The sequence below is a fragment of the Rhamphochromis longiceps genome, linkage group LG10 (assembly GCF_057381845.1).
Source record: "Rhamphochromis longiceps isolate RC_006_pf linkage group LG10, R_longiceps_female_GT1.1, whole genome shotgun sequence".
In the NCBI taxonomy this organism is placed as follows: domain Eukaryota; kingdom Metazoa; phylum Chordata; class Actinopteri; order Cichliformes; family Cichlidae; genus Rhamphochromis; species Rhamphochromis longiceps.
Window position 1 is genome coordinate 29,276,110 of NC_140566.1, and position 26,132 is coordinate 29,302,241.

A 26,132-nucleotide genomic window follows, 5' to 3' on the forward strand; every position below is an offset into this window, starting at 1 on the left:
CAACGATGTCATTCGAGTGATTTTGTGCAGTATTATTGAGCTGCCTTACAAAGCAGTAAAAATGTCCAGCTTCTCCTAATTAGCTCATCCACTCCCTCCCTCTGTCCGCTGACCAATGGGGGGCTGTATCTGGTGTGATAAAAGGGCAGTAATTGGCCGGTCATGTTGCAATCAGGGGCTCTTTTTTGCTAGCCTGCTGGAGAGAGTTCAAATGGTGAAGCCATCCAATAGCAGCTTTGTCGAGGACACACAACACGTCACTCTCTCGCACAACACAAACACAGTGACCCAGAGAGGGTGAACAGCTCTCAGACAATTGATAACTGCTAATCATGTGCTCTAAAAATAGCGTCATCATTAGGCAGAGCAGTACTAACACAAGGTGAAAGGTCATCATGCATGTGTGTTCTGTGTATTGAGTGTGAGAGTGACAGATAAAAACAGATTGAGTGTGAATGAGGTACAGAAGCGGGACCCAGTGTCTCATCACTGACAATAAGTCTGCCTATGGAGATGTCAGTGGTGAATCAGAACAAACTAAAGTAACGTGGAAAGTGTTAAACCATGACTGCAGATTATACTCATGTCAGACTGAGTCGAATGAACTGGTTAAAATGAAGCAGCAGTCTCTTGGGGTTAAAATGGAGCCAAGATAGAAATCTTAAAACTGCAGTTCCTTTGGTGGCCACTTGAGTCTGGATCCCAAAGTGAGTCAGTCAGTCCACACACTTCACCATGACAGGATAAAAACCATGTTGTGGGCCTGGTCTGGGTTTCTATGGATAGTTTCCCCCTGTTGTAACATCTGCACAGAACAGGAGGTTTTTGTCTAATTGATCCATGGACACTGAATTAGGGGTGCCATGACCTCGAATGACTCAACGCAGTTTACTGTAGTGCAAAACTAGACCTCTCCATTGTGTTTAAGGTATCGGTCTTTTATGGAGCTTTTTCATTAAAATGATCTCACTAAAAAGAAGCACTCCAAGAGCAAAAACCCTCTGCCAAGCTCCCTCTCTGGGTAGTATTGAGTTTTTCTGTACAATTTATGAATTCAGCTTCCAAACCAAGCTTGACAGTGTTACCTCACTTTCTCATCCAAATATGGTAATGTTTAGCTAAAAAAAAAAAAAAGACATCAAACTGAAGTTTCAAAATGGTATCAGTTTACTACTCTCACATTATGAAATAAGTGGAGACTGCTAAGGTACATTAACAGTCATCTAAGTACAGATGATGAGTTATTTTAGTTTAATTTCATTTATTTATTGTTTAACCATCAGAGATGGAGAGACTCAATCTAGCCCCAGCCCTTCACGCCCTACACAGTGGAAGTCCCTGATATCATTGTGGTTCTTCCCCAAAAAGAACCTCCACCGACTGCATTTCACAACAGGACTATCACTGCAAGCTGGAAGGGCAACAGTGCAACTACACCAAGCTTGCCAAGCATGCAGAAGAGAAGAAAGACTACGAGAGTCAGCTGCAGTTCAAGTTCAAGATGACAGAGCTACAGTTAATCTGCAAGATGGGAGACTCGTTGTGTTTATTTCTCACTACTTGTTAATGAGTACTTGTAAATGGTAAAAAATATCTCCTTTCACACATGCACACACACACACATACATATTCATAGATATGCATATGTATATATATGTGTGTGTGTGTGTGTGTGTGTGTGTGTGTGTGTGTGTAAAATGACTTTTAGTTATATTTTAATAACAAAAAGAGAATGTTGAAATAAAAATAAACATCCTTAGCTTATTTCACGAAATCCAGATGGGCATGTTTAATTATCTTATTATGAAAACAGCTGATTAATTGAAATGAACTGCATTTATTTCTGAGAAGCAGTGTCTGCTTTTTCAGCAGGGTTACGTTCAAAAAGGAAGAATCTGAGTGTCACTCTCCCTTTGCAGTGATTATATACAAACACTGACCGGCAGTAAAGTGAATGTGTGAACAGAGAGCTACAAGCTCGATAGGAATGTGTGACAGCTGACTGCAAAGGTGCAAATATTTGAGTAGAATAATTTAACACCGCTATGGAAACATGTTGACTTACTGCAGCTGTTCAACACAACCAAAAAAAGCAGAACACAAATGAACAGACAGCACATTTATTTTAAAATTTGATCTGACTTCAATATAACACATGTGCACGTGTTTGACCTCCAACTAATGAAAACAGCAGCTAATGAGCAGCGTCCTTGATCGGTTTCTCCACCTCTATTCACAACGGAAATCTAATAACCATTAAACCAGCCCTGGTAATTGTTTGGACACGCCCACTCATTTAACTACTGGACATGTTATTAATTTGTCATTGCTGTGTCCACAGCAGAACAGAGGCTGTGAATCCATTCAACTCTGTTAATGAAGATTGTCAAATCATATGAACTGCTGCTGTACCCCTGGATTTAGCTGCAGGATAATATCAGTCGGTGCTGGGAAAGTCGTTGCTAGGAAAGTTGCTAATCGATTACACTTTACAGATTACTAGATGAAAAGCTAATTACATTCCTGTACTTTAATTACTCATGACAAACTCAAAAGCCTCCATACTCACATATCACATCTTACTACAGTATAATGATCATAGCATATATATATATATATATATATACACACACACACACTCTGTCTCGGCCTTAACTCTCTTCCCAATTAAAATGACATTTGACGACCTCCCCATATCCTTAGTGACAAGATTTGACTGTCTTGATTGTGTATATCAATAAAAATGTGGTTTGACTAAACTATGAATTATGACTAAAGAAGGACAATTTAGAAAAGAGCTTCAGTGGTTGAAGTAAACACACACCATATAAGCAATTTCATTTAAAAAAATTGTCTTTACAGAAACGCAAATGAAAAAAATTCAGTTTACAAACAATATTTACTTTCATTAATCATGACCAACTCAGTACCCTCTATAGCCACATCTCACATACTTTCAAATATAGAAGCCAAAAAAATGGGCTATACTTACAGCACCTTTTTGGTTCTCATTGATTTTACTTTTATGAGATTTTATCCCTTTATGTCGCCCAAACAGACTGAAAGATTTCTGTAATCTTATAAACTTATTACAACATTACTCATCAGAGCTAATTACATGTCTATATTGTAGCTTCTTTGTTTTTTGGGGTTCTCACTGATTTACTTCTATTTATTTACTTTGGGTCATTGTTTTTTATTATTATTATTATTATTTAAAAAAAAAAAGTAAAAATGACCAAAAATATAAATGATATCATTGTGCGAATGATGATTCATTGTGTGGTGAAAGCCCCAGATCCTCTTAGGTTGATGTTTGATTCCAGAGCCATGATTTTCTTTCCTGTTTATTTGAACCACTCTGGTTTTTACTATAAAAACATGCCTTATCCTTTATATTCCGTCTGCATGATCTACATACCATAAGGAATCTCTGGCAAGTTGAAGTGCTGCAGTTACTTCCTGTCATTTTTTAAAATGTGTAGTACGTATAATTGTGTGTGTGTGAGCTGTAACAGCATCCTCCGGCATGTGAGAACAACTCCCCTGGCCAGAGTGTGTTCCTGTTAAAACCCATCTGTGAAATCACACGACTTATTCACTGCGATCTGACAGCAGACCTGCTGCTATTTCCCTCCCACACCCCTCTCTGTCTCTGTCGCTCTCTTAAAATATTCTGGGCGTCTCTGTCTCGCAAAGAAATTCACTTCAATCCGTTAGGCTTTCATTAGCGTTAATGTTGCATGAACAATGTTGATATTAGCACTTGACTGATACGGTTCTGTGAAGGTCGACATGGACTGAACGAGTTCTGCACGGAGGCCTTTGAGCCGTATTATGCGAATTTATTCTTCTGTGCTTTTTTACACTTTTGTGACAAGTGTTTAAATTGTTCAACGTTTACCTCAGACTTTTATTTAAGGTAGAAAAAACTTCCCTTAGCAACAGTATATGTGGAATTAATGTAATACTGACCAAAAAACTGCCATAATATGTAATTAAACGGCACTACACAGAGTTTATTACAGAGAATACACATTTGGTCTTGTGTTAAATGTGGTCAGTTAATCCATCTTTGCTACTGTTGTGAAACTGAGTACATCACCTTTATGAGATAACTACAGATTGAAAGATTTCAATTTTATTTATATAGCAGCAAATCACAACGATGGTGGCCTCCAGTTTATTTTATTTTTATATTTTTTTATGTACAATATAATACAGAGAAAACTCAACAACAATCATACGACCCCCTATGAGCAAGCACATGGCGACTGTGGGAAGGAGAAACACCCTTTAAACAGGAAGAAACCTCTAGCAGAACCAGACTCAAGGAAGGGCAGCCATGTACTACAACTGGTTGTGCGGGGAGGGAAACAGGACAGACAGGACATTAATTAGTCGATAATCTTAAGCACTTATTACAAGATTTCCTACGTGAGCTAAATGTATGCAGACTAAAAGGGGGTTATGCTCTGACATTTTTTTCTGTAATAATTTTATTTGTTTGTTTTCTTAAGTGGACAGATGCATTGATTACGACACACGTGTAGGCATGTGCATGCATGGAGGTGGGAAAAAAAAGGAGTTACATGGACATGTTCTTAAAAGCATTAATAAATTGCTCCATATAAAAAACACTCTTCTGCATATATAAGTAGTCCTGCTTTGTAATGCTAACGACCGAGCACCAATCAGCATCCTCCGTGAAGTCAGACTCAAACTCCAACACTTTGGAGAGCAGTTAGATATGTACTGATAGACAGTATAATGGTCCTTGTTTGGCTCTGCAGCCTCAGTGGCTCGGTGCAGCATTGTGGATCTCCACAACAGAAAACGTCTACCATTGCCAGCTGGAGTCCAAGATGCTGCGGTCTGTCTAATGATGGGCTGAGAGACTGACTGCAGAGCAAAAAACAGCGACTGGTCAGGGAGGGCCAGGATAACTGGTTAGCAGTGACTGGAATTTTAACATGAAGAGCCAGATATTTTCCATTATTAAACCTGTTTCATAAACCTGGCTAACCCCTGCACCACCATGCCATACCCCACACAATATCAATATTTCATTTTTTTAAAAAGCCACACTTATTGTTAAAAGAAAGTCATTGTGGAATATTACAAGGGTATTATCAACAAATTTAAATATACGCAGTATATCCAACCGGGTCATCTGTGCTATGTGAGGAACCTATTGAGCTCTCTGCTATGAATTGTTGAGTTACTCTGTTACTAATTAAATCCATTTTCCATTGCATCAATTAACACGTTTTTTTATGCTTTGCTTCATAAAATCTGGTGTTAATTTGTTGTATTACAGTAATCACTGTTCCATTATTAATATGTAACCGTACGTATCAAATGCTCTAAATCTAATCAGATTATCTGCTTTCACATGGGCTGCTCACAAAAAGCTGTAGCTCATTAAGTAGAAAAGTTTTTGTAATATTTTAGTTCTGCTTCTAAGATAGCATCGTTAGTGGGTCGGTTCATCTATTGCTTTGTACTAAACTGTTAGAGAAATAACAGAATGGATTATTTTTACTAGCTCTACAGAAATTGTTTGTTTGTGCTGGTGTTTTGTTCCTGATACTTCTTTTTTTTCTACACGCACATGTAATGCATATGAAGCCTAAGTGCTAACCCATGAAAGAAACTTTATCCTCCCAAGGTGAACAAACAGAAGCTTGTTGACTTTGTAAACCCAGTGCATTTCTCTTTTTGTTACTTGTGTGATAAAGTTTACCAACTTGTGTTTACTGTGGCATTGCTTCTCCTTGTTGCAATGCATTAAAAATCAAATGAGATCTCAAAGATGCAAAAGATTTGAGCCGAAATCTTGAAATGATTAACACAAAGCAACTGGCATGACTTCCTGTCCTAATTTGGAGAAAATCCATCAGAGCATCCTCACATCCCAAAATAGCTTTCTAATTGAGAACGAAGGTGATGAGGCTGCTTCACAACCCCCGATGGCTTCTAAATGTTCAATAATGCCCATCAGATGATATAGGCCATCATAACTAATTAAACTCAGGTAGCTCTCTGCATTGCATTAGCTACGTTTTCACTGTCCGGTGTGAACCGATGACACACTTTAGTTGTTTTTCACTGAGCAAATAGCAGAGCAATTCATCTGACACATTTCAAACACAGAGGGCCTGACACAAATTATTATCTTCAGCCTCTTTCATAGACATTATCCTCCGATAACAGCTAAATAACAACTAAGTGAACATTAAAGTGACACGAAGTAATCCTTTAAAGAGGGAATAATAAAATGTTTCTCTATCAAAATAAAACTTCAGATCATAAGCAGTAAGATACACCTTTGTTCAATTCTCTGCCCTCTGGGGTTTTTGCGGCTACAGCTGTATTTGTTCTGATATGATCAGTACTGTTGCTTATATTAGTTGATGTGAGCTCACCTTAGGGGTGTTCTCTTGAGAAAAAAGGCACAGCATCAGCAGCTTTTTCCGAAATCATAAAACAGGTTGTCATTACCTTCAAAAGCAGCAAACTTTAGCATTTTCTCATCTCTGCATTTGCAACAGAATCACTGGCTCTCGCTTGCATGCGTTCACCAACAACTCGCATCCAACCTCTTTAGACTGGAGTCTTTAACGAATTTCTTAAAAGCTATTAAGAGCGAATGTGTTTACTCAATAAAGCTGATTTTAATTTAACACAAAGCTGTTTCAGATTTCGATGTTGCTGGAAAGAAGCCACAAATTGTAAAATGTGGATCCTTCATTTACGTTTTAAACACAGCAGCACAGACAGAGTTTCACAGTGTGCAGCAAACATCAGTGTGACCTAGTCAGTACATGACCTAATATGAGATATAGCCACAATGAGGAGTGCCGTCCTCATTTTCATTTCGAGATGTTTTTGGTGCTTTTAAGATGACCTATTGTGCTCATTTTCATCTTTATATTTTTATTATTGGATTGTATTTGAGCAGCTTTGCTTGATTCACAGTTAACTGGGCCTAAGTTATGATAATAGAGAGAGAGTTGAAGGCACCACAGACAACTAGTCATACCTTTTATAATTCTTTGAAAACTGCCTGAAGGGTGAATATGTTGTTGATGCATGATAATATGAAGTTGTCATAAAAAATTGAATGTCTGCTCAGAGCCTCACAGCCACTGTCTGATAACAATTTTTTTATCCCTAGGATATGAGAGGATATAATATTGTAGAAACTGTAACACCTGATTACTTGCACATATGCTCCTCCCCCTTTATGCTAACATTCTTCTGATTGGTTGCCCCTCTCAAGCTGAAAGTTTGAACAGCACATGAGGCAGGGCTTGGTGTGCCTGAGATGAGCATATTTAAGGATATATTTAAGGATAAGAAATAGAGGAAATGTTCAGAGCAGTCTGCATGAATAACTTGCACACTGTTGTGCAGCTCATTATTTGAAACTTTGGCCTTGTTTAACATTAGTGTCCATCACTGTAAAAGCATACATCTTCTAGAAAACAAGAATAAAAGGATGCTTTTTGGTCTTCCCAAGGCTGATAATGTTCAACATCATGCCGGATTCGTTCATTTGCTAACTAATGCCACAAAAAGTACAGTGTCAAGCTGAAGCTCCTTCCGGGATGCTAGCGTTTACATTCTTCATTTCTGAAATGTCTCATGTGTCTGCTCTAGTATATCTGTGCAATGTGTCTACACACTAAATGCAGTAAACCCTGACGATGGGCGTGCTTGTTTGATGGTTCAGATAGACTGTGATGTCTGTTTGTGCGACTGATGGGACTGAAAGATAATAGGCATGAAAACAGAGAACGAGAGGGAGGAGGAGGGAGCGCTTGTGCTTAAGAAGTGTGCTCAGGGAGTGGACGAGGTGAGGCGAGAGATTTTTGGATGTGATTTAACATCAGTCTAATATAAAATGGCAGAAATAAAGGGAAAGCGTAATAGGTCAATTTCGAAGAGTTGATAAAGATTTCTTTAGCTGTCTACAGACCAACTTTATGAAGAAAAATAAGAAACACATTTCTTTTTGCACTCAGATGATTAAATTTTAAAAGCTAGAAGGATAATAGTGTAGTAAAGGCTAATGCCCTTGCACTTTGAAAGAAAGGAATTCAGTTCAGATCAGCAGTACAATTTCATGGATTTTGTTTCCTTTGCTCCTCCAAGTTTTATAAAATTCTGCTTGTCCTGCATAATCACACACACACCCCATGACTCAACTCAGGTTGTTGAATGCATGAAATATGAGCTGTTACAAGCTTCAACATTTTAAGTGTCTGAAAACTCATTTTAGACCTTTGTACTAATGCTAATTTGCCTGTAAAGACACATTTGTGAAATCTTTTTGTTTTGTGGAAACCCTAAAAACAGTTCCTTCCTTTTCCCCAGTTGGCCCGTTTATGCTCGCTCTGCGGTTTCTTTCCTCAATGTTTAAAACACTTCAGGCCAACTATCGATTTCATGAATCAAACAGCATCTGAAGGATCACATTAACCGTTAACTGTTGTTCAGTGCACGTTGTCTCCTCAGAGTTCTAACTCAACCTGTGCGACCTCGGCTAACAAACGAGCGCACAGACTCAAAAACACACCTCAGGGGGGCGCTTATATAACTAGCACACAGATTTGGAGGGAGGGTGCGGGGAGGTGGAGTAAATAAGATGGGGGCAGAACAAAACTGAATGAGGAGAAACCTGCAGAGAAATTACATTTTAAACTGTGTGAATAAAAGTTGGCACTTTAAGCTGGTTTCATTTAAAGACACCAGGGTTTTGATGTAATCACTGCATTATCTTAACTAGGTAAGCAAGAATGTTGATTGTGTTTGTCTGCATTCGTGTGTTCATCTAGAGAGATTAACAATTTCACGTGATTAAATCAGCTGTTGTATGAAATTCATTCACATGCGCCCATAGCATTACACAAAGTTGTTGTGTCTTAAAAAAGCTTTTGCAAAATGTAAATTGCAGTATGTTGACGGGTTGATGGGGTTACACAGGTTGTGCAGTTTCTCCAGTTGCAATCTTGGGTTGGGTACCTGGATGAATATCACCGGCTGTGTTAACATTTTTGATTTTAATTAACTTATTTAATGATATGTCTCTTTGAGAATCCAACTAGGTAAATAATTAACTTTAATTCTTCCTTTTTGTATTGTTTTGCTACAGTAGAATAGAATAGAATAGAATAGAATAGAATAGAATAGCCCTGTATTGTCATTGTACATGTACAATGAAATTAAGAAGAGTCCTCTACAGACATTTATCGAGATTCCCACCGACTAGCAAATGTAGTTCCATTGAAAACTGTGCAGTGCTATGCTGTGGTTTCTGGGCTTTAAGGTGTATCAGTTCCTGTTTGGTAGGCATGTCAGAAGTGTAACCCAATCAGGAGTGACTTGTATTAAAGAAAGAACACACACATTGAATGTGCAGCCACATAAACACACTTCGTCAATCAAAAACGTTTCCCAACAAATTACTGGATTACTGTGCAGGCCAACCTACACATTACACCTCATGAAGCTCCCGGTGCACAGATGATGTGCTGATGTTAATGCCAGCACTTGGTGACCCTGCTCTATAACTATAATCACTGCCAGCCTGCAATAACATCACTTAAAGTTGATCGTGAAATATCAAGGATGGCAAAACTTTCATGAACTGGCGTGTTACAACTATGGGATTACAGCACTTGAATACACTTGGTGCTTTAGAAAGACCCATTCGTTCACAAATGTTTGCAAGGGTAGTAGTGTGACAATGGGACTGAAAGCACCTGAATTCAAATACTAACTCTTTACCCCTTGAAAGCCTATGAGGAGTAGCTCTTGAAGCTCAGACCAGTCAGCGACTCCTAAGTAACCACTGGTCTCTAGGAAAAATGTGTATTCAACAAGTAGTTTACAAGTGTTTGCAGACAAATCAGTGTCTTCAACGCAAACTACAGAGGACTGAAGCAACATGAGAGCAACCAAAGAATCCTCTTTGCAACAGGCAATATATATTTTTCCCTGGTGGCCACAGGTTGGCAGCGGGGACTGGTCTCTGTGACTAATGCCTGAATTATGCTTCCGTAGGAAATCTATGTTGTAACTTACGACATAGCCAGAAATCTGTCTTAACCCCACGCCGTAACCCTCCATGCCAGAGTCTTTGCAGGGTGTATCGACCCAATGTGTAGTTACATTTTCAGGAGGTACAGGTCAGGTTGAAAGGAAGGTGGCATCGTAGGGTTAAGAGGTTAAGAGGGTTAAAATCATAGGTTGTGGTGTAAGTTTCCCCCGAAGCATAATTCAAGCTCTAGGTCTAAGCTATTGTTTTACGCTGATAATTTATAAGCACATAATATCCCAACCTATTTGTTTATTTAACAAGTCCTTCACTCAACTCTTCCATCGGTTGTCCTTGCAAATTGCCACCAACAAGAACGGAGAGTGCAGGGGGGGAACTTTTCATCATAATGCCCATCGGCTAAATTTAGCAACACAAGGCTAACATTAAATGTTAACACAGCTCAATGAAGTCATTTTACTTTATAAAGACATGAAAATTGCTCACTTTCTGATCTACAGAAGCAGAGTTCTTGTGAAAATCCCTCCTCACTATCACCTCCTCCTTTTCTTAACCCCCCTACATCTCATCTCTTCAACCTCCATCTTCCTCCCTACTTCACCACATTAATCTCTCATTAGCAGCCTCCCTCCCCCCTTTTCCTCTACATCCTTTCTTTCTCCACCAGCCATAATACACACACATACACACAAGCGTTCACCGCTGAAAGGTCTGTATATTTTCACCCATGCGGAAGTATCCTCAGACAAATGAGGGGCACAGGCAGCCATTTAAAGGGCAGCACCACAGTGCAGAAGAGCCCCTCTGAACAGAGCCCATGGACGGAGAGATAACGGACTTAAATAGGACTAACATGCTGCACACTCAGATTGTGTACAGGCATGCCTAAAACACAAATGGGACAGCTTTTTCATGCTTAAAGACAGCCAAGGAAAGCAAGTGTTCAGGTGTTAGCAGCAGAGAAAATGTAGGTTCTACTGCGCAGCTTGAGCGCATATAAGAGGAAGAGGCTGCTTGCTATCTGGATCTGGAGTGACTCAGAGCACCATGCTGAATACAAATGACTCGATGCAGATTAGGATGTCACTGTTTCAATGAAGGCAAAGGCAGGGGCAGCATGTAGGAGGTCATATTAACCCCTTCCGCCCACACACACGCCTTTGAAAGCCTTTGTCTTGCTTGATGGTTAAGAGGTTACCACGGAACGCATAACAAAGATCGGCCGCACGAATGAAGTGCAGATGAAAAGGTAGCACACACCGCTGAAGACTCCGCAGCTGCTCAGAGGCATATTGATTCATTTTATTTTCTACATGAACTTGTGAGAGTCTGTCCAAATCTAGATTTAATTTGAAGCTGATAATGCACACGTAGGGATCTAATACTCACTTTCACGCTAACTGGGCACCTCAATTACATAGTGCCCTCCACTGCTGGGGGGTTAATTTATTCAATATCCTTTTTCCATCCAAACCCAATCACTCTGCTGTCTACTACATAAAAAAAATCTCACCTTTTCCCCTCAGTTCACCCAACTCTTCTATCCAACAATCTGCACGTGAAGTTATTAAAGGAATACATATGAGTGTTGGTAGGTTCATGTTTTAAACTAAAACACACTAAAGTAAGACACACAGCCACTTATGCAATATTTTGCTAATTCAATGAAGCAACTTCCAACAGGGCCCGAGCATTTAAATCTTTTTCTAATAATATTATACTCACAAATTTAAATATTTTAAAATCTATAAACTACTCAAAGTACTGTAGATCCAATCTGACAAAGCACAGAAATTCCTAATATCTCCCGTCTCACTCCAAATACTCAGTCAGGACTCCTTGGCATTACATTGACTTCTGTATTGTGAAGAGGTGTATTAACAGTTGAAAAGGCAGTGTGACCAAAACTAAACAGTTAATGGAAATATAATGAAACTAAATGCAAAACACAAAGCACCCAGCAGGACACAAACCGCTTTCTTTCAAGCTATTGTAAACATTGCCACAGTTACTGTATCAAGGCTCTGATAAACTGTCCTCGTTAGGCAAAAATGTATATTCTGCGGCCAGCTGTTAGTGGGTTTTTTTTGCGAAACTGCTTTGGTTGCCAGGGGATTGTCTATCAGTTCATCAACCCATCAGCAATGTCTTTACTGAGGTCACAGAGAGAGCTAGCTGAGGGGTAATTTCCTCGCAACTTCTTTATAGGCGTATTTTTGAAACACAGAGCCCCCTGCTGACCATAAGAAAGAATGCAGATTTGGGGCTGACACAATATGTTCATCTTTGTGTACAGTCTGTGTAACATAAATAATTGGCTCAGCTTAAACTGTGAGATTCCTTACTGGATGCTTTTAGTGAATTTGTGATATTAATAAATCATAAAAGATTCCAAACCTGAACTGTCACCTTACATAAAATCCCGGGTGTTCTTCCAGTGCAGTCTCAGCTTGTCAGCAACAAAAAAGACTTTTGCTTTCAAGTTCCTCATTTCATTCCCCCTTCCTTTTGGAAAATCTGTGCTTAATAAATAATCCCGCAAAGCACTTCTGATGCTAAATCTCCTCGGTGACGTATTTCTCTAACCTACTCTGTTGTGCTGGAAGCAGATGGACTATCCCGACCTCTTAAGAACTGCATTTGTCACATTGCCTTTGTTTTCTACCTATTCTCAGTAATGATGTGCAGAGACTGCTGTCAGAAACACCTGGACGTTCTTACTGACTTTCAGTGTGAGAGGGACAAATGGCTTAGACGCCATTCAGGTTCAAGGACTCGGGACACTAACGGAGCAACTGACTGTCCTGAACTTTAACACATGACCAGGGGTGGCACTGTGACAGCAAGGCAGGGAGCCATGAAATGATCATGCTGGCTCAGTGCTTTATAATAAATCAGGCAGTCTGTTGCTTTGGCATTGTACTTCCACCCTTCCCACACATTTAACAACAGGATTTTTCACACTTAAAGGTGGTTTACCAAAAACACACCAGGTTATAGGCAGCTCATTGAGGCTCAGGCCCATCCAGAAAGGTCGCTATAGTTTTTTTTTATAGATAGATAGAGATATTTTTTCAGTGTTTGTACAGATTACCATAGAAAAGATGCCCTTCATAGAAAAGTGGCAAACCTTGACACTGGCAGTTGGGTTACAGCAGCAGAAGACCACAATGGCTTCCAGTCTTTTCAGCTAAGAACAAGAAACTGAGGCTATAATTCATACGGGCTCAAAACTGGACAATAAGAGAATGGTCTGATCAGAGATGGGCAGTAAAGTGTTACAAGTAACGTATTACTGTAATCTGATTACTTTTTCAAGTAACAATTAAAGTAAGGGATTTCTGTTGCAAAAAAATATATTACTGTTACTCTCCTGTAGGTACACTGCGTTACTGCGTTATTAAACCGTGATTTTGCTTGTGAGAGTGTCTCATGACAATGACGTACGAGTGTGCAACATCTGTGGCAGCAACAGATGTGTGCAGATCAACAATGGATAATATGGAGTGTGGAAGAGAATACGACCGTGCAGCGTTTAAAGCGTGGAACCACTGACATCACTTTGAGTTTGATTCTGTAAAAAGTGACAAAAACATTAGCGTCTTCTGTACACTCTCCGTGGGAAGAAAACGTCTTTCTAAAGCGAAAACTTAAACTTAAAATCTGAGCAAGCGCCCAGCACGCTGCCACGGGAAATGTAAAATTCACAGAGAAACCCCCGGATCCTCCCACTGACATGGCCGCTGCAGCATCAGGCAAACCTCCACCTGCTCCACTCCTGCTAAACAGGTAAAAATAGATTAAAGAGCGACAGGACTTAGTGCCGCTGAATCTTTGATTTTATTTATTTTTTGCTGTGTTTTACTTGCATCTATTTAAAAGAGTAAGTGTAAACACCAAAAATTATTTTATTCTATATACTGGAATATACAGAAAATAGGTTTAAATGTTAAACACACTTATTCAAGTCAAAGACTGTTGGATATAATTAAATTTTCGCTTAATGCAATGTCCATAAAGTTAAACGTTTAAAACAAGTTTTAAAAAGAGACTTTTTTCATTTGATTACATTTTATATGATTGATTATGCAGAAAAAATAGAATTGGGCTGAAAGGTCTATTGCTTTATTATTCAGGTTGTGTATCGTGTTTTTAAAAAGTAATAAAGTAACTAATTACTTTGGAAAGTAATCAGTAAAGTAACAGGATTACTGAGAAGTAATCAGTAATTAGTAACTATTAGTAACTTTTGCTGTTTTCAAGCAACTTGACCAACACTGAGTGTGAGGAGTCTTGGTTTCTGTTGCAACACTCAGATAGTAGGATCAGAATTTTTGTGGAAACAACATGAAAGCAGTGTTTTAGGTTGGTCGTTGTGGTGGAGGATATTGTCTTGGAACACGTTGGGCACCTTGGTGTCAGTTGAGCATCGTTTAAACACCACAGCCTACTACAGAACATTGTTGTTGACCACGCCCATCCCTTCATGACATCATCTGATAGTGTATCCTGCCGGAAGCAGCTATGTCACAAATCTAAAACCAACCCAATTCTTGAACATTACAATGAACTCAAATGGATTCCAAAGTCATCAGATCTCAGTCTAACAGAGCACCTTTGGGATGAGTTGCATTATGGATGTGCAGCTGACAAATCTGAAGCAACTGTGTGAAGCTAGAAAGTCAATATGGACCTAAACATCTGAGCAATGTGGCCAGTGAGTGTATGTGTAAGGAGCTAGTTATTGTTTCATGAAGAAACGTATTAGTAAATTTCCTGGAATGTATTTGACAAGTAATCTACAAAGGCTCATTTGCTGGCAGAGGTCCAGCTTTCCTCCACAGAGTTGAGCTCTGCAAATAAATCCTCATGCTGCTGGAGACTGTGGATACCACTGCCACAACACAGAGTCTAACAAATGTCTTGACCATTTGTTTCATTTGTTAAAGATAATTATACGGCAGTGATGCAATTAACTTGATATTGATACATTACCGGTTTTTTTGCTGTATAAATGATTAAAAGATATATTTTTTAGTGGCTGTCACTAACACTAGTAACCCCACTGTGAATAATAAGGAGGTTAAACTGTAAATCAAACAAATGCAGGAGAATTTATCAGAGCGTCTGGGTCTACCGAATGATCATCAATGACAATGGGAACATACAACAATATTTGTCCTCGGCTTCCCACCAATTATCCCCATCAGCCTTCCTGACAGCAGCACAGCGAGCCACTGAATGGACTAATCTCTCTTCACAAATTAGCTCAGTCTCTCATCTCCTCTTCCCAAACGTACGCTATGCCCTTAAACGCCACATGGTCACACTGCCTATTCATAACCATTATCTCGGGGCCTTTGGTAATGGAGAAAAAAAAGGGGGCCGAGAAGAAAAACGGAATAAAGACACTGAGAAATGTAAAACGGGAGGTGAAAACTGGCAATGTGGTTCGATCTCAGATTCCCCGCTGCCCCTGAGCTATCAGAGCCATTGATTGGTTCATGTAATTCTGCTCTGATTCGGCTTGGCCAATCAATGGACTGCAGACCGACTTCCTGTGACTGTGCAGCCATTAAAGTGAAGGTGAAAATCCCATAGTTTCATACACTTTACTCCCGTCCATGCCTTTTTTTATACGTCCAAGAATCTTCTCTTTCTGCATTCTCATTCAAAGAGATGCTTCTCTTCACACTGCAGTCATTAACTGAGTGGATACAAAAGATGGTGTAAAATAATACAAGAAACTGTGGATGAATTTCTAAAATGAAGATGTCACATTCTACAAATATTGGTCTCTTTTATCTCAGAGCAGCTTCTTTTGTCCAAATACTGACATTTTTCACACATCCACAAGGTTCCTTCACTTATTGAATGTATTATTTCATAAAATTACTCACTTTAGATCCTGAACTTAAACAGTGTATATATTTAAGTATTTTTAAAGTATTTTTAAACCAAACCCACAACATTATTAAAGTATTTATGTATCCCTACAAACTGCTTTAAAATATTACAGTATTGTCTGCTGCAAACCTCCATTCGCTTATTTTGCTTATTCAGTTCTTGTGCCTACTTCTCTTCATTTTCACTTGCAGTATTCTGTCTGCTGCTCGCATAGCTCGTTTCCCCACAGAGATCAATACAGCTTCATCTTCTGTAATTTCAGCTCATTAATAGGCAAAATCTTGTGGATGCATTGGTTTTAGTTTTAAACGTATTTGAGCTTAATGCTTCTGTCAGCATGGCTTCAGTGATCCTCCACAGAGAGCTGAAAAATATACTGTTACAGAAGGAAAGCAGAGCTTCTCGTTTATTTGTGGAGCAGGACGAGTGAAGTACAGAACAGATAAACCTACAGATGTTTTCAGGTTCTCAGGACATTGTATGAAGATCACCTTTGCACATGTCACGCACAGCAGGTGCAGGTAACTCACCTTGTTTGTCTTCTAACTGTTGGAAGCGCTTTGTACTTTGTACAAGGGAACCAGCAGGTTAAAGACCAGCTTTCATGGGGTCAGGCTGGAATTCTATTTAAGATTCTGGCACTTTTACAGTATAACACAGCAATATTATTAAAATTATTTCTTGCACCACCCAGGATGCTGTTCAGGAGTGTTATTTTATAGACGTGCAATTAAGAGTGTTACAAGTAGTTTATCTTTATTTGGTTTATTGATGTCTGTGCTGTTGAAAACAGTTAACAGTTGTCTTGTATAAAGTTTGCATTTTACAGTTAATGTGCGTCCTCTCTCAGTCCCTCTACTGGCAAATTATATAATACATAAAAACTCAAAATGTCACTCTGGGTAAATATTGTCTTTTCTCAGGCATAAAATTAAGAGTGGCTTAATGTTTAGCACTAATACGAGTCTGTCAAGATTCCTTTTTAATACATTACTATTGTTGTTGTTATTATTAGGGGGTTTCCACTTTAATTAGATGCCACACAGAGAAGAGGGGGATTGATTGTGGAGGAAGATGCACAGCAAAGAACATCTGGTCCGACTCAAACCTGAGCACTTAGCCCTGTGGCTTATGGTTACCGCCGCAACCCAGTGAGCTAAAATAATACCATGTAGCAAAATGTCTACACTTTTTTTTGCTTTAGTACAGTCCAATTCTACTTCTACTGTTTCTTCTTTCACAGCAGGAGATTATCCAACTCCATCTCACTCATCCTTAGCATCCTCTTCTGTTGCACCAACCCTCTGCATGTCCTCCTTCACTACATCCACGAATCTTCTTTGTGGTCTTCCTCTTTTCCCCCAACATACCTTCAATCCCACCTCTTTACTTTGTCTCCAGACCATTCAACCTGAGCTGTCCCTCTGGTGTACTCATTTCTAATCTCGTCCCAGTGAAAATCTGGACATCTTTAGCACAGCCTCCTGCCTTTTTGTCAACGTCACCATCTCCAAACCACACATCACAGCAGCTCTCACTACCATCTTGTAAACCTTCACTTTCACTCCTGCTGCTATCCTTCTGTCACAAATGACCCCAGATACTTGTCTCCACCCGCTCCACACTGCCTGCACTCTCTTCTTCACCTCTGATGTGAAGAAGCAATGGATCACTGTCCATTGCTTTGGATTGTTGACACCGGATTTTTAACTAATACACCATCATTATGCATGCATCTTCACACAGGTCTCCCTCTCATTCACACACATGTATTCTGTCTCACTTCTACTGACTTTCATTCCTTTTTATTCCAGAGCATGCTCCAGACTGCTCCCTACTCTCACTGCAGATGTCATCTGTGAACATCATAGTGCAGACACTCCTGCCTGACCTCATCTGTCAATCTGTCCATCCCCACTTCTAAAAGTACATTGTATTACTGCTATTTTGTCATAATGTTATCTAATCCCATTGCAAAAAAACAAAAACATCCATAATTGTCTCAGAAACCTGTGCCTCTGACGGTTTTGTAAATGATATTTAGTGAGAACAGACTATGTATCAGTGCGTATATCGAAAACAGAGACCACTTTTAACTGATTTGGAGTCATTTTCAGGGGCCAGTTCACCCAAATGTGAAAATTAAAATCCGTGGAATTTAGAAGCTTAGAGGAAACGGGAGCTTGAAATTATCATGCAAAATTAAAATGTAAGACAAAATACCTCAGGGTGTTTCAAAACATTTAACTCTCTTTATCTGATCACAGAATTTCTGAGCCTTCTCTGGTCATCACACTCACACACAGACGTGTACGATTCACCCCCTCCATTACCAAAACAAACATAAAAGCACTTCATTGTCTGCTTAATTTAGTCATTGATTTTTTTTAACACCAGATCACACCATGGATAGTAGGAGACGTCAGGCTGAAGTGTTTTATGGTCTTTGCGGGAACCCCCACCATCCCTGCAGACACACACACACACACACACACACACACACACACACACACACACACACACTCGGGCTGAGGAGAGAGTGAGAAAAAGGGAAAAAAGAAGATGCTTCCCCAGGGATCATCACTAAAAATCACTGCCTACTACTGTTAGGAGATCTAACCATGGGAGTGTGTGAGTGATTGTTGTTTGTGTGTAAAGCTTCTGTCCCCTTTGGCATGTGTGGCTTTGCTTAGATCAGATGTGAACCAGCAGACACTCACAGACAGCTGTGCCGCCACATCCTCACACGCACGCACTGAGCTGTTTGGAGAGACACACGCAACCCAAAAATGTGTCATTTTGGGGATGACACTCTTTATATTACTATAATTTAACCTCATTACTATTTATAGAACCTCTACCAGCACAAGCAAACACAGAGGGTTTATCAAGTAAATACCCATCTTTAAAAGGATAATTTCACTATATTGCACTATATCTCTATCCATAAAGATAGCACAGTACTCGCCATGTAAAACAAAAGCTAAGTCCAGCTAAAATATAAATAAATACCCTCTTACTTCAGATGAAATCTGTGTGTACCCAACTGTGCTATACTTAAATTTGAACTCCGAAGCTGGTCTGAAAACTGTTTTTATTTATTTCACCATTCACTTTGTTTTCTGAGCATTTAATTACCCTTGTTATTAACGTAAAACATGCATTTCTACCCACATAAACAGGTCACGGCAAACTTCTAAAAATGCTGTGAACCTACTGCTTTAACTTGGTGAGTACAGTTCCAGGATCACTGGGAACTTAAAACTCCAGTTGAAATAAAACATCATTAAACACTATTTACAATATACCTAATACCATTCTGTTGTTCACTTGTTGCCATTTTCCAGAGAAACCCCCCCAAAAATGCAAAATCTGGAGCCATGTGACAAACTTACAGGCGTTGGTGACGGCGAAGCTGTTGGCCGTCTCGATGTTGTCCACGTGAGGCACCAGGTTGAACGGGGCTTCCGAGGCGTTCGGGCTGGTGTTGTGCAGGAAGATTGCCAAACGAAAGGCGGTGTACTCCTGATCAGTGTTTCTGATGAACAGACCGCCTGAAGAGAGGGAGGAGACATCAGGGCTCGATGAAGAGCGTGTCCACTGTATCTCGCCGTCAGGTTTAAACCTATTCTAGACAGATTAGTTATTGCTGACTGCAGCACAGAAACACCAAAGACAATATATTTAATCCAAGTCAGTACCCAGGCATATTGCCCATATGGGGTACAACTTGTTGCTATCTCAGCCCCATCTCCACTGTAGTTAATAAGATTTCAAAGAAACCACAAAACTGTTGGGAGAGTTTTCAATCTTTAGATCACAGTTTAATAAAACCTCTCCTGCTGAGCTGAGGGCTACCTGCAAGATTCTCATGGGCTCAGGGGCTTTTGGAAACAACCCATACAGTGGTTACCGTTTCTGACACTCAACAGGATGATGATACTGAAAAAGGCTCTGAGATACAGAGATAAAGAGTCTGCATACTAGCATGCTCAGGACAGCTATGTTTGGACACAAGGTCCATCTGCAGGTATATTGATATGCAGCAGGTGGAGAACTTCTCCATGTGCTGCTACGCCAAGCTCACCAATGACGGAGAGCACCGCAAGAACTATCGCTGCCAAATGAAGCACAAGTCTGTGCCGGAGTCTGCCTGCAGGAAGAGAAACTCACTGCCGAGGCAGCTGAACGTGTTGATCAGTGATTTATTTGATATGCTGAATATTTGCAGATGAGAATATTATAAAAAGTAACTAGTTTGTAATTTTTTAAGCAAGCATGCACACATCACATTGAAACATCCACAAGTCCAAGAGACCTTGAGCCAAACCTTGATTGGAGGTAAAGGAAATCTCTAGAACAGGGGTGGGGGAACTCCAGGCCTCAAGGACCGGTGTCCTGCAGGTTTTAGATGTGTCCTTGATCCAACACAGCTGATTGAAATGGCTAAATTACTTCCTCAACATGTCTTAAAGTTCTCCAGAGGACTGGCAATGAACTAATCATGTGATTCAGGTGTGTTGACCCAGATGTATATCTAAAACCTGCAGGACACTGGCCCTTGTGTCCTGGAGTTCCCCACCCCTGGTCTAGAAAGACGGATTTATCCTCTGCAAACCACAAATGTATACCCATGACTGCCAGCCTGTCACGTAGGTGCTGAGCTTTCAAAACTAATCCTGAGGTCTTTCCAGTCTACACATAAGTAGCTGACCAGCTTTACAATTAGACCTATACTAGCTTGTTTAGGGTTTAAAACAGGTGATATAACGCACCAGAACAAACAGATAATAACGTTTTTTCTCGTGATAACAACCTCACATCAAAGGTTCAAAAGATTTAAGGCAAATTTTATTAGCTCTTCACAGATGTTTGTTTCAAAGAGAAATCGCTATCATAAAAGAGGTTCCCACAACTGACTCCACAATGTGTAAAATGTAATAAAAGGGCAGTATCGCTCTGGTAAATAATGTCTTCAACTTCCTGCAAAGGCTAAAAAAATTTAGATCCTCTGAGGTACCACTAGGCTTTGTGGCAAGGATTCAGTGTGTTTAACATGCAAGGTCGTCTTTGTCTCGTATTAATGCAAGCAGAGAAGGTGATAATATTCACAAAATATCCTTTTGTATCAACTCGGATTTTCATTCAGTTTTCTATGCAAGAGTGGCGCCAGTGTCATAAATCAGTTTGGCATCAGAGATAAGATTTTTGTTTCGTGTCCTCTTGTATTACAGCCTCATTCATATACAAAGATCTCCACTAAGCCGTTCGCGGCTGTGCAAATGTCAGTAGTGTTTTTAGGTTAGAAGCAGTTTGTTTCACATTTCAAAATCTGACTCAAGGCTATATTTCTTAGGATGAGACAGTGTAAATGTCATTTAGAGCAAAATGCCAGTGTGTTCTTTTTATGGCTGGCCTCTTTAAAAGGTAAACTTTAGAATATTTTACCACTCTGTGGAGACCAGTCATCTAAGCCCCCTTTTGATTTTAATCTGATTTCCATTGTGATGGGTTTTATGTTTATTCCTAACTTGAAATTTATCCCTTTTCCAGCCGTTGCTGAATCGAAAAGAATAAAATTAAGCACTGACCTAAATCCAGCTTATTTAGACTTCTGACATTCCCTTCATCTGGATTCAACACAAAATGAGATCCAAACACTTCGGGGGCCTCAGACTTTGAAGTTTCCTGACATATGGTTCGCTGAAAACAAGACCCAAATGGCTGCAACGTGCCTGTTTGTTTGTGACCCCATTACCACCTGGATGACTTCTGATCACGTCTTTGAATTTAATCCAAGCTACGTAGTGTGCTCGTGTAAGTATTCCATGTTATCTTTTTCTAAATTTCTATGTAGAATAGTATCAAAAAGGAAATAGCTGGTGTCATCTCCTCTTCCTATAGTCTTGCTAATTAGGCTTACATTCCTTATTGTGAATAATCAATAACAGGAGTAATAGCTTGGCAACCCCACTGATCAGCTTTAAGCTTTAAGTGGGCTTTAATCTGAAAAGATTATTCAACCTTTACAGTTTGCATTCATACTTGGCGTAGACCTGTCAGGGAGCAGATCCTGATATATATATATGTTCCTGTATAGTTCAGTTTACAGGGGTGATTCATGTTAACACTGCTCCATTCAAGTAAAACACCATGAGTGCAATACATACTTGACTTTTAGCCACAGCTAGTGTGCAGTCCATGTCCCTGGTTAGGCTTTTAAAGTGTTGTGGTTTGGCTGACCTGGTTACAGCACGTTCTGTGTGCATTCACACCGGCATTAATGTGTGCTACTCCTTACCCAAAAGACATCCAGATACACATGAAATGTTCCAGTAGCAGGTGCAGCTGGAGCCTTAATGTGAGATAGTAACTTCTATTATTGCATGGAGAATTATTTCTCAAAATCATGGCTCGCTTTTGTAGCGGATTTAAATTTGCATGCTTCGAATGCACAGAATCTAAATTTTGTCATCCATTCATCCACTTTATTAACCATCTATCCCAGCTGCCACAGGGCAACAGGCTGGGAACACTTTGGAAAGGACTGCAGTCTATCGCAGGACTAATGCAGAGAGACAGACAAGCATTCACACCTACAGTCAATTTAGAATCACCAGTTAACCTAACACACATGTCTTCGGACTGTGGGAGGAAACCGGGAACATGGAGAAAACGCAAAGTTTACACAGAAGGACACCAGCCAGGTTCAAACCCAGAAGCTTAATCATCATAAAGATTAGTTTGGAGTAAGATCTATAAGGTTCAGATTTCTTCCTATCAAAGATGCTCCGCTGCCATGCAGTGTATGATAAGACAGGATGCTGACAGACCTCGAAAAACTAATACAGGTCAGAAAATGAAGGATGAATGGGATTTATAATTCTGAGGACATCTCTGCATCTGTTGGCAACTGTGGAGCATGTTGGCCGTGACTCTATTTGTCCACTTGTTTCAGTGTCGCTTGCGTGTGTACAAAGCAAATTTCCTGCTGCTAATAAGTGTTGATTCGTCGGTGACGATTATTTGAAACTGACAAGTGTTGATCGGGGGAGATGTTTGCCCTCTCTGAAGGCTGATGCGATTCAGAAATTGCTAAATGTAGTCTGGCGGGTGTGGATTTTTACACTCCCAGAGGACAACTAGGCCTGAAACTGAGAAATATGATGACACAGGGATTACATCAACAGTTTTTTAAATAACTGGCAGCAATGATGTTTGTCAAGCGATAATGAGAATAAGTTAATTTAAAGAAATACCAAGAGCCCGATTATCATAGCTGGGAAATTATGAGTAAAATAACCCCCCCGCACACGCCAGTTTCGCTTACGTCAGCAACAAATTAAATGTTTCACACGACGGCACAGCAGTTCCACAGACGCAGGTTTAAACCCCAAACAACGCAGCTCGAGAGCCCTCAGTTCCAGGGGAGCCTGCTCTGTAACTGACCCTGACCTCTGCCCTCTCTGGGTGGCCGGGGGATTGGAGTATCACATTGATATAAAAGGACAAGGAGAATCATTTGAACAGCTTGTCATTTTTCATCAGCCTGACTTGTATCTGATGTGCCTCAACTCCATCTACAAGCTGGGGTGCAGCTGAGGGTAAAACCCAGCAAAAAAGAAAGAAAGTCAGTGTAAGCAAATATTAGATTTCAGAATGAAGCTTGAAACAGTTGGAATATAAACCTGGATACCAGATTTTTTGATTCTCTGATGACTGTTTGTTGAGGATGTGATGATTAACCAATGATTAACAAATGGAGGTCACAGTTGGGCTCCTTTTTCTCCCCCCCCCTAGCACCCTGCTTTTAAATCTAACCAGTAAATCTGCCAGCGAGTGTAATGAAAACCGTGAATCCGTCAGTGAGAAACGTAAATTTAAAACACAGAGACGCTGAAAAAGAGAGAGTGAAACTGATGGAAAAAGATTTGGGGGGAACGGTGCAGCTGCAAGGCATTTGGGACCCGTGGCAGCGGTTTGTTATAGGAGCGGGATCTGCGAGAGTGTTAACAGCAGTCAATGCACAGGCAGCCCGCATGGGGAATACACACAGACTTTGCTGCTCTGATCTGCTGCAGTGGCGGAGTGCACCGGGATACACACACATGCAAAGCGCATTAGGTGTGTGAGTCTGTGTGTGTGTGTGTGCGTTTGTGTGTGTGAAGCATGCACAGCATCGACAGAGCACAGGACCCAGTCTTTATGGTCATGTTTTAAAGACAATTAAAAGAATAAAAATAAGGCTATGGGGGGGAAATCCGCAATCCCCACTTTGACCAGTGCCGGGGTGCTAAACGGCAGGTCAGAGGCAGCAGGTAGGACGTCCACAGATTCATTGACTGGTTTTATTTTGTGCTTGGATCTACCATAAAACGCTCACACTTACCGATCTGAACGCTGCTCGGGAAAGCACCCATTGCCAGTCCCCAAAAACCCGAGAACATCAACAGAATCAAATCGCGAGAAGAAATCCTCATTTTGTTCAGGTTATAAACTGATTAAAGACATCGAGCAGGTTTAATTAACACCCCCGGTGCAAAGCCAACATCACAAGGGAAAACAAAAAACAAAAAACAAAGAGATTAAAAAAGGGAGATGAAATCAAATGCCGGTTAAATATCCATGTCTGCTTTGGGTGGCTTTTTTTTCTTGGATATTCCCCCCGCAGTGCCGCTGGTTTGTGCCGTCAAACTGCGTCCGTCCGTCCGGCGCTGGAGATTTTGCGCACACCACCAAGAAGAGGAGGGAGGGAGGACGAGGGGTGGAGGTGGTGGTGGTGTTGTTGAGGGGGGTGGGCATCAGCCAGCGGCGGTCAGTGCGTCTGGATGCGGCTCAACTCACATCACAGCAAGAACACACATGCGCCTTTTTAGCCGACCCGGGCAGACAGGCAGGAGGGGCGTCAGTCAGTCAGTCAGTCAGCCCGCTCAGCAGCACCGAGCGGCGGAGAAAGTCCCCGCAGCTCCTTTAACACCAAAACTTCCAGAACCGCTGCGAGTGGCTGCGAAGATGGATGTCTGACAGCGTTTTTCTCTCCCGCTCCTCGCTGTCGGATATCATCCCGGATAGATCGTCTCGCACGGGCAGATCAACTTAATCAAAACCCCGGTGTGTCCTCTCAGTCACTCTGCACACAGCCTTTAGGGCGCAATTTAAGATAAGCTGCGCCAATTTCGGCAATTAATAACATTCTAATGAGCAAGCTCAAATTCATTTGCGGGGTTTGTTTTCTGTGAACTGCCTCTTAACTTAAAAAACAAAAAACAAAAACTCATGCTGGGTCGCTTAAGGTAGTCAGACTGTCCCTTTAACGGTTGCTACCATGTGACATTACTTATGTACATGTACAAAACCGCTACAGCAACAGATTAACAAATAAATTATTGTTTTTTAAAGCTTAAGAAATACATTAAAATAAATGTAAATGAGGGAAACGTTTGAACACCGCCAGCCTGTCTCACTAAAGTTTGCACTATTCCTTCAAGCTGCAGGAGCGAGGAGCTAAAAGTTTTGTCACTTTGACCAAATAACACAGACTTTCAGTAGCACCGCTGGCGGTGGAGTCCCCGGGTGTGCAGTTTAAGCAAACTAATTTGGAAGTTTTGTCGCCATCCTCCAAGATTAAATAAAATCCAGTGATAGTGAGACTTTAAGGAAGTGTAGCCATTAGTCTCCTCGGGGTGGTTCGGCTAAAGCAGGAACTTTAGGAGACACTGGGCTACTTTCAGTTCAGGTTCTGCTGATTTTGAGGTTTGTAGTTGCCGCAGGTAAAGACCCGACTGAAAAATGAGTAATTATGTGCAAGGCTCCCTTTGGAGGCAGTGCCTGGAAGTTGATTTTGCTTTTGTAAATGTGAGAAAGACTGAGCGCTTTCCAGCAAATCTAACCCCCCCCCACACACACACACAACAACAACAAAACACAACATCTTTTCTTATCCTTTTCTTTTTTACATTCATCATCGACAGAAATGTATGATTAAAAAAAAGACTATCTTTACAGGATGAGTCTATTATTGCGTGTCATCACAAGATAATGCTGTAATACTGGAGCCAAATAAAGCCAACCTTGCCACAAAAAACCAAACCAGTATTTAAGACATTTTAAAAGATTATACATCTGACTCACAAGCAACAGATAGCTGAGCCAGGTCCCG

At 40.4% G+C, this 26,132-nt stretch overlaps 1 protein-coding gene across 4 annotated transcripts in view; it reads right to left on the bottom strand.

Moving 5' to 3' along the window:
- Window positions 1-24,682, bottom strand: part of gria4b (glutamate receptor, ionotropic, AMPA 4b) — a 166,084-nt gene extending 141,402 nt beyond the window's left edge. The window contains exons 1-2 of one of the 4 annotated variants that reach the window (XR_014913576.1): window positions 24,363-24,681; window positions 19,369-19,527 (exon numbers count right to left, since the gene is read on the bottom strand). Coding sequence is in view for 2 of the 4 variants with exons in the window: in XM_085421242.1 (XP_085277368.1) it covers window positions 19,369-19,527; window positions 24,363-24,453 (250 nt within the window). In the remaining 2 variants the exon portion in view is untranslated. Of the gene's footprint in view, window positions 1-19,368; window positions 19,528-24,362 lie in introns of all 4 variants that reach the window. The other 3 variants (XR_014913575.1, XM_085421242.1, XM_085421238.1) reach the window with 3 other exon arrangements.
- Between the last annotated feature and the right edge of the window lie 1,450 nt (window positions 24,683-26,132).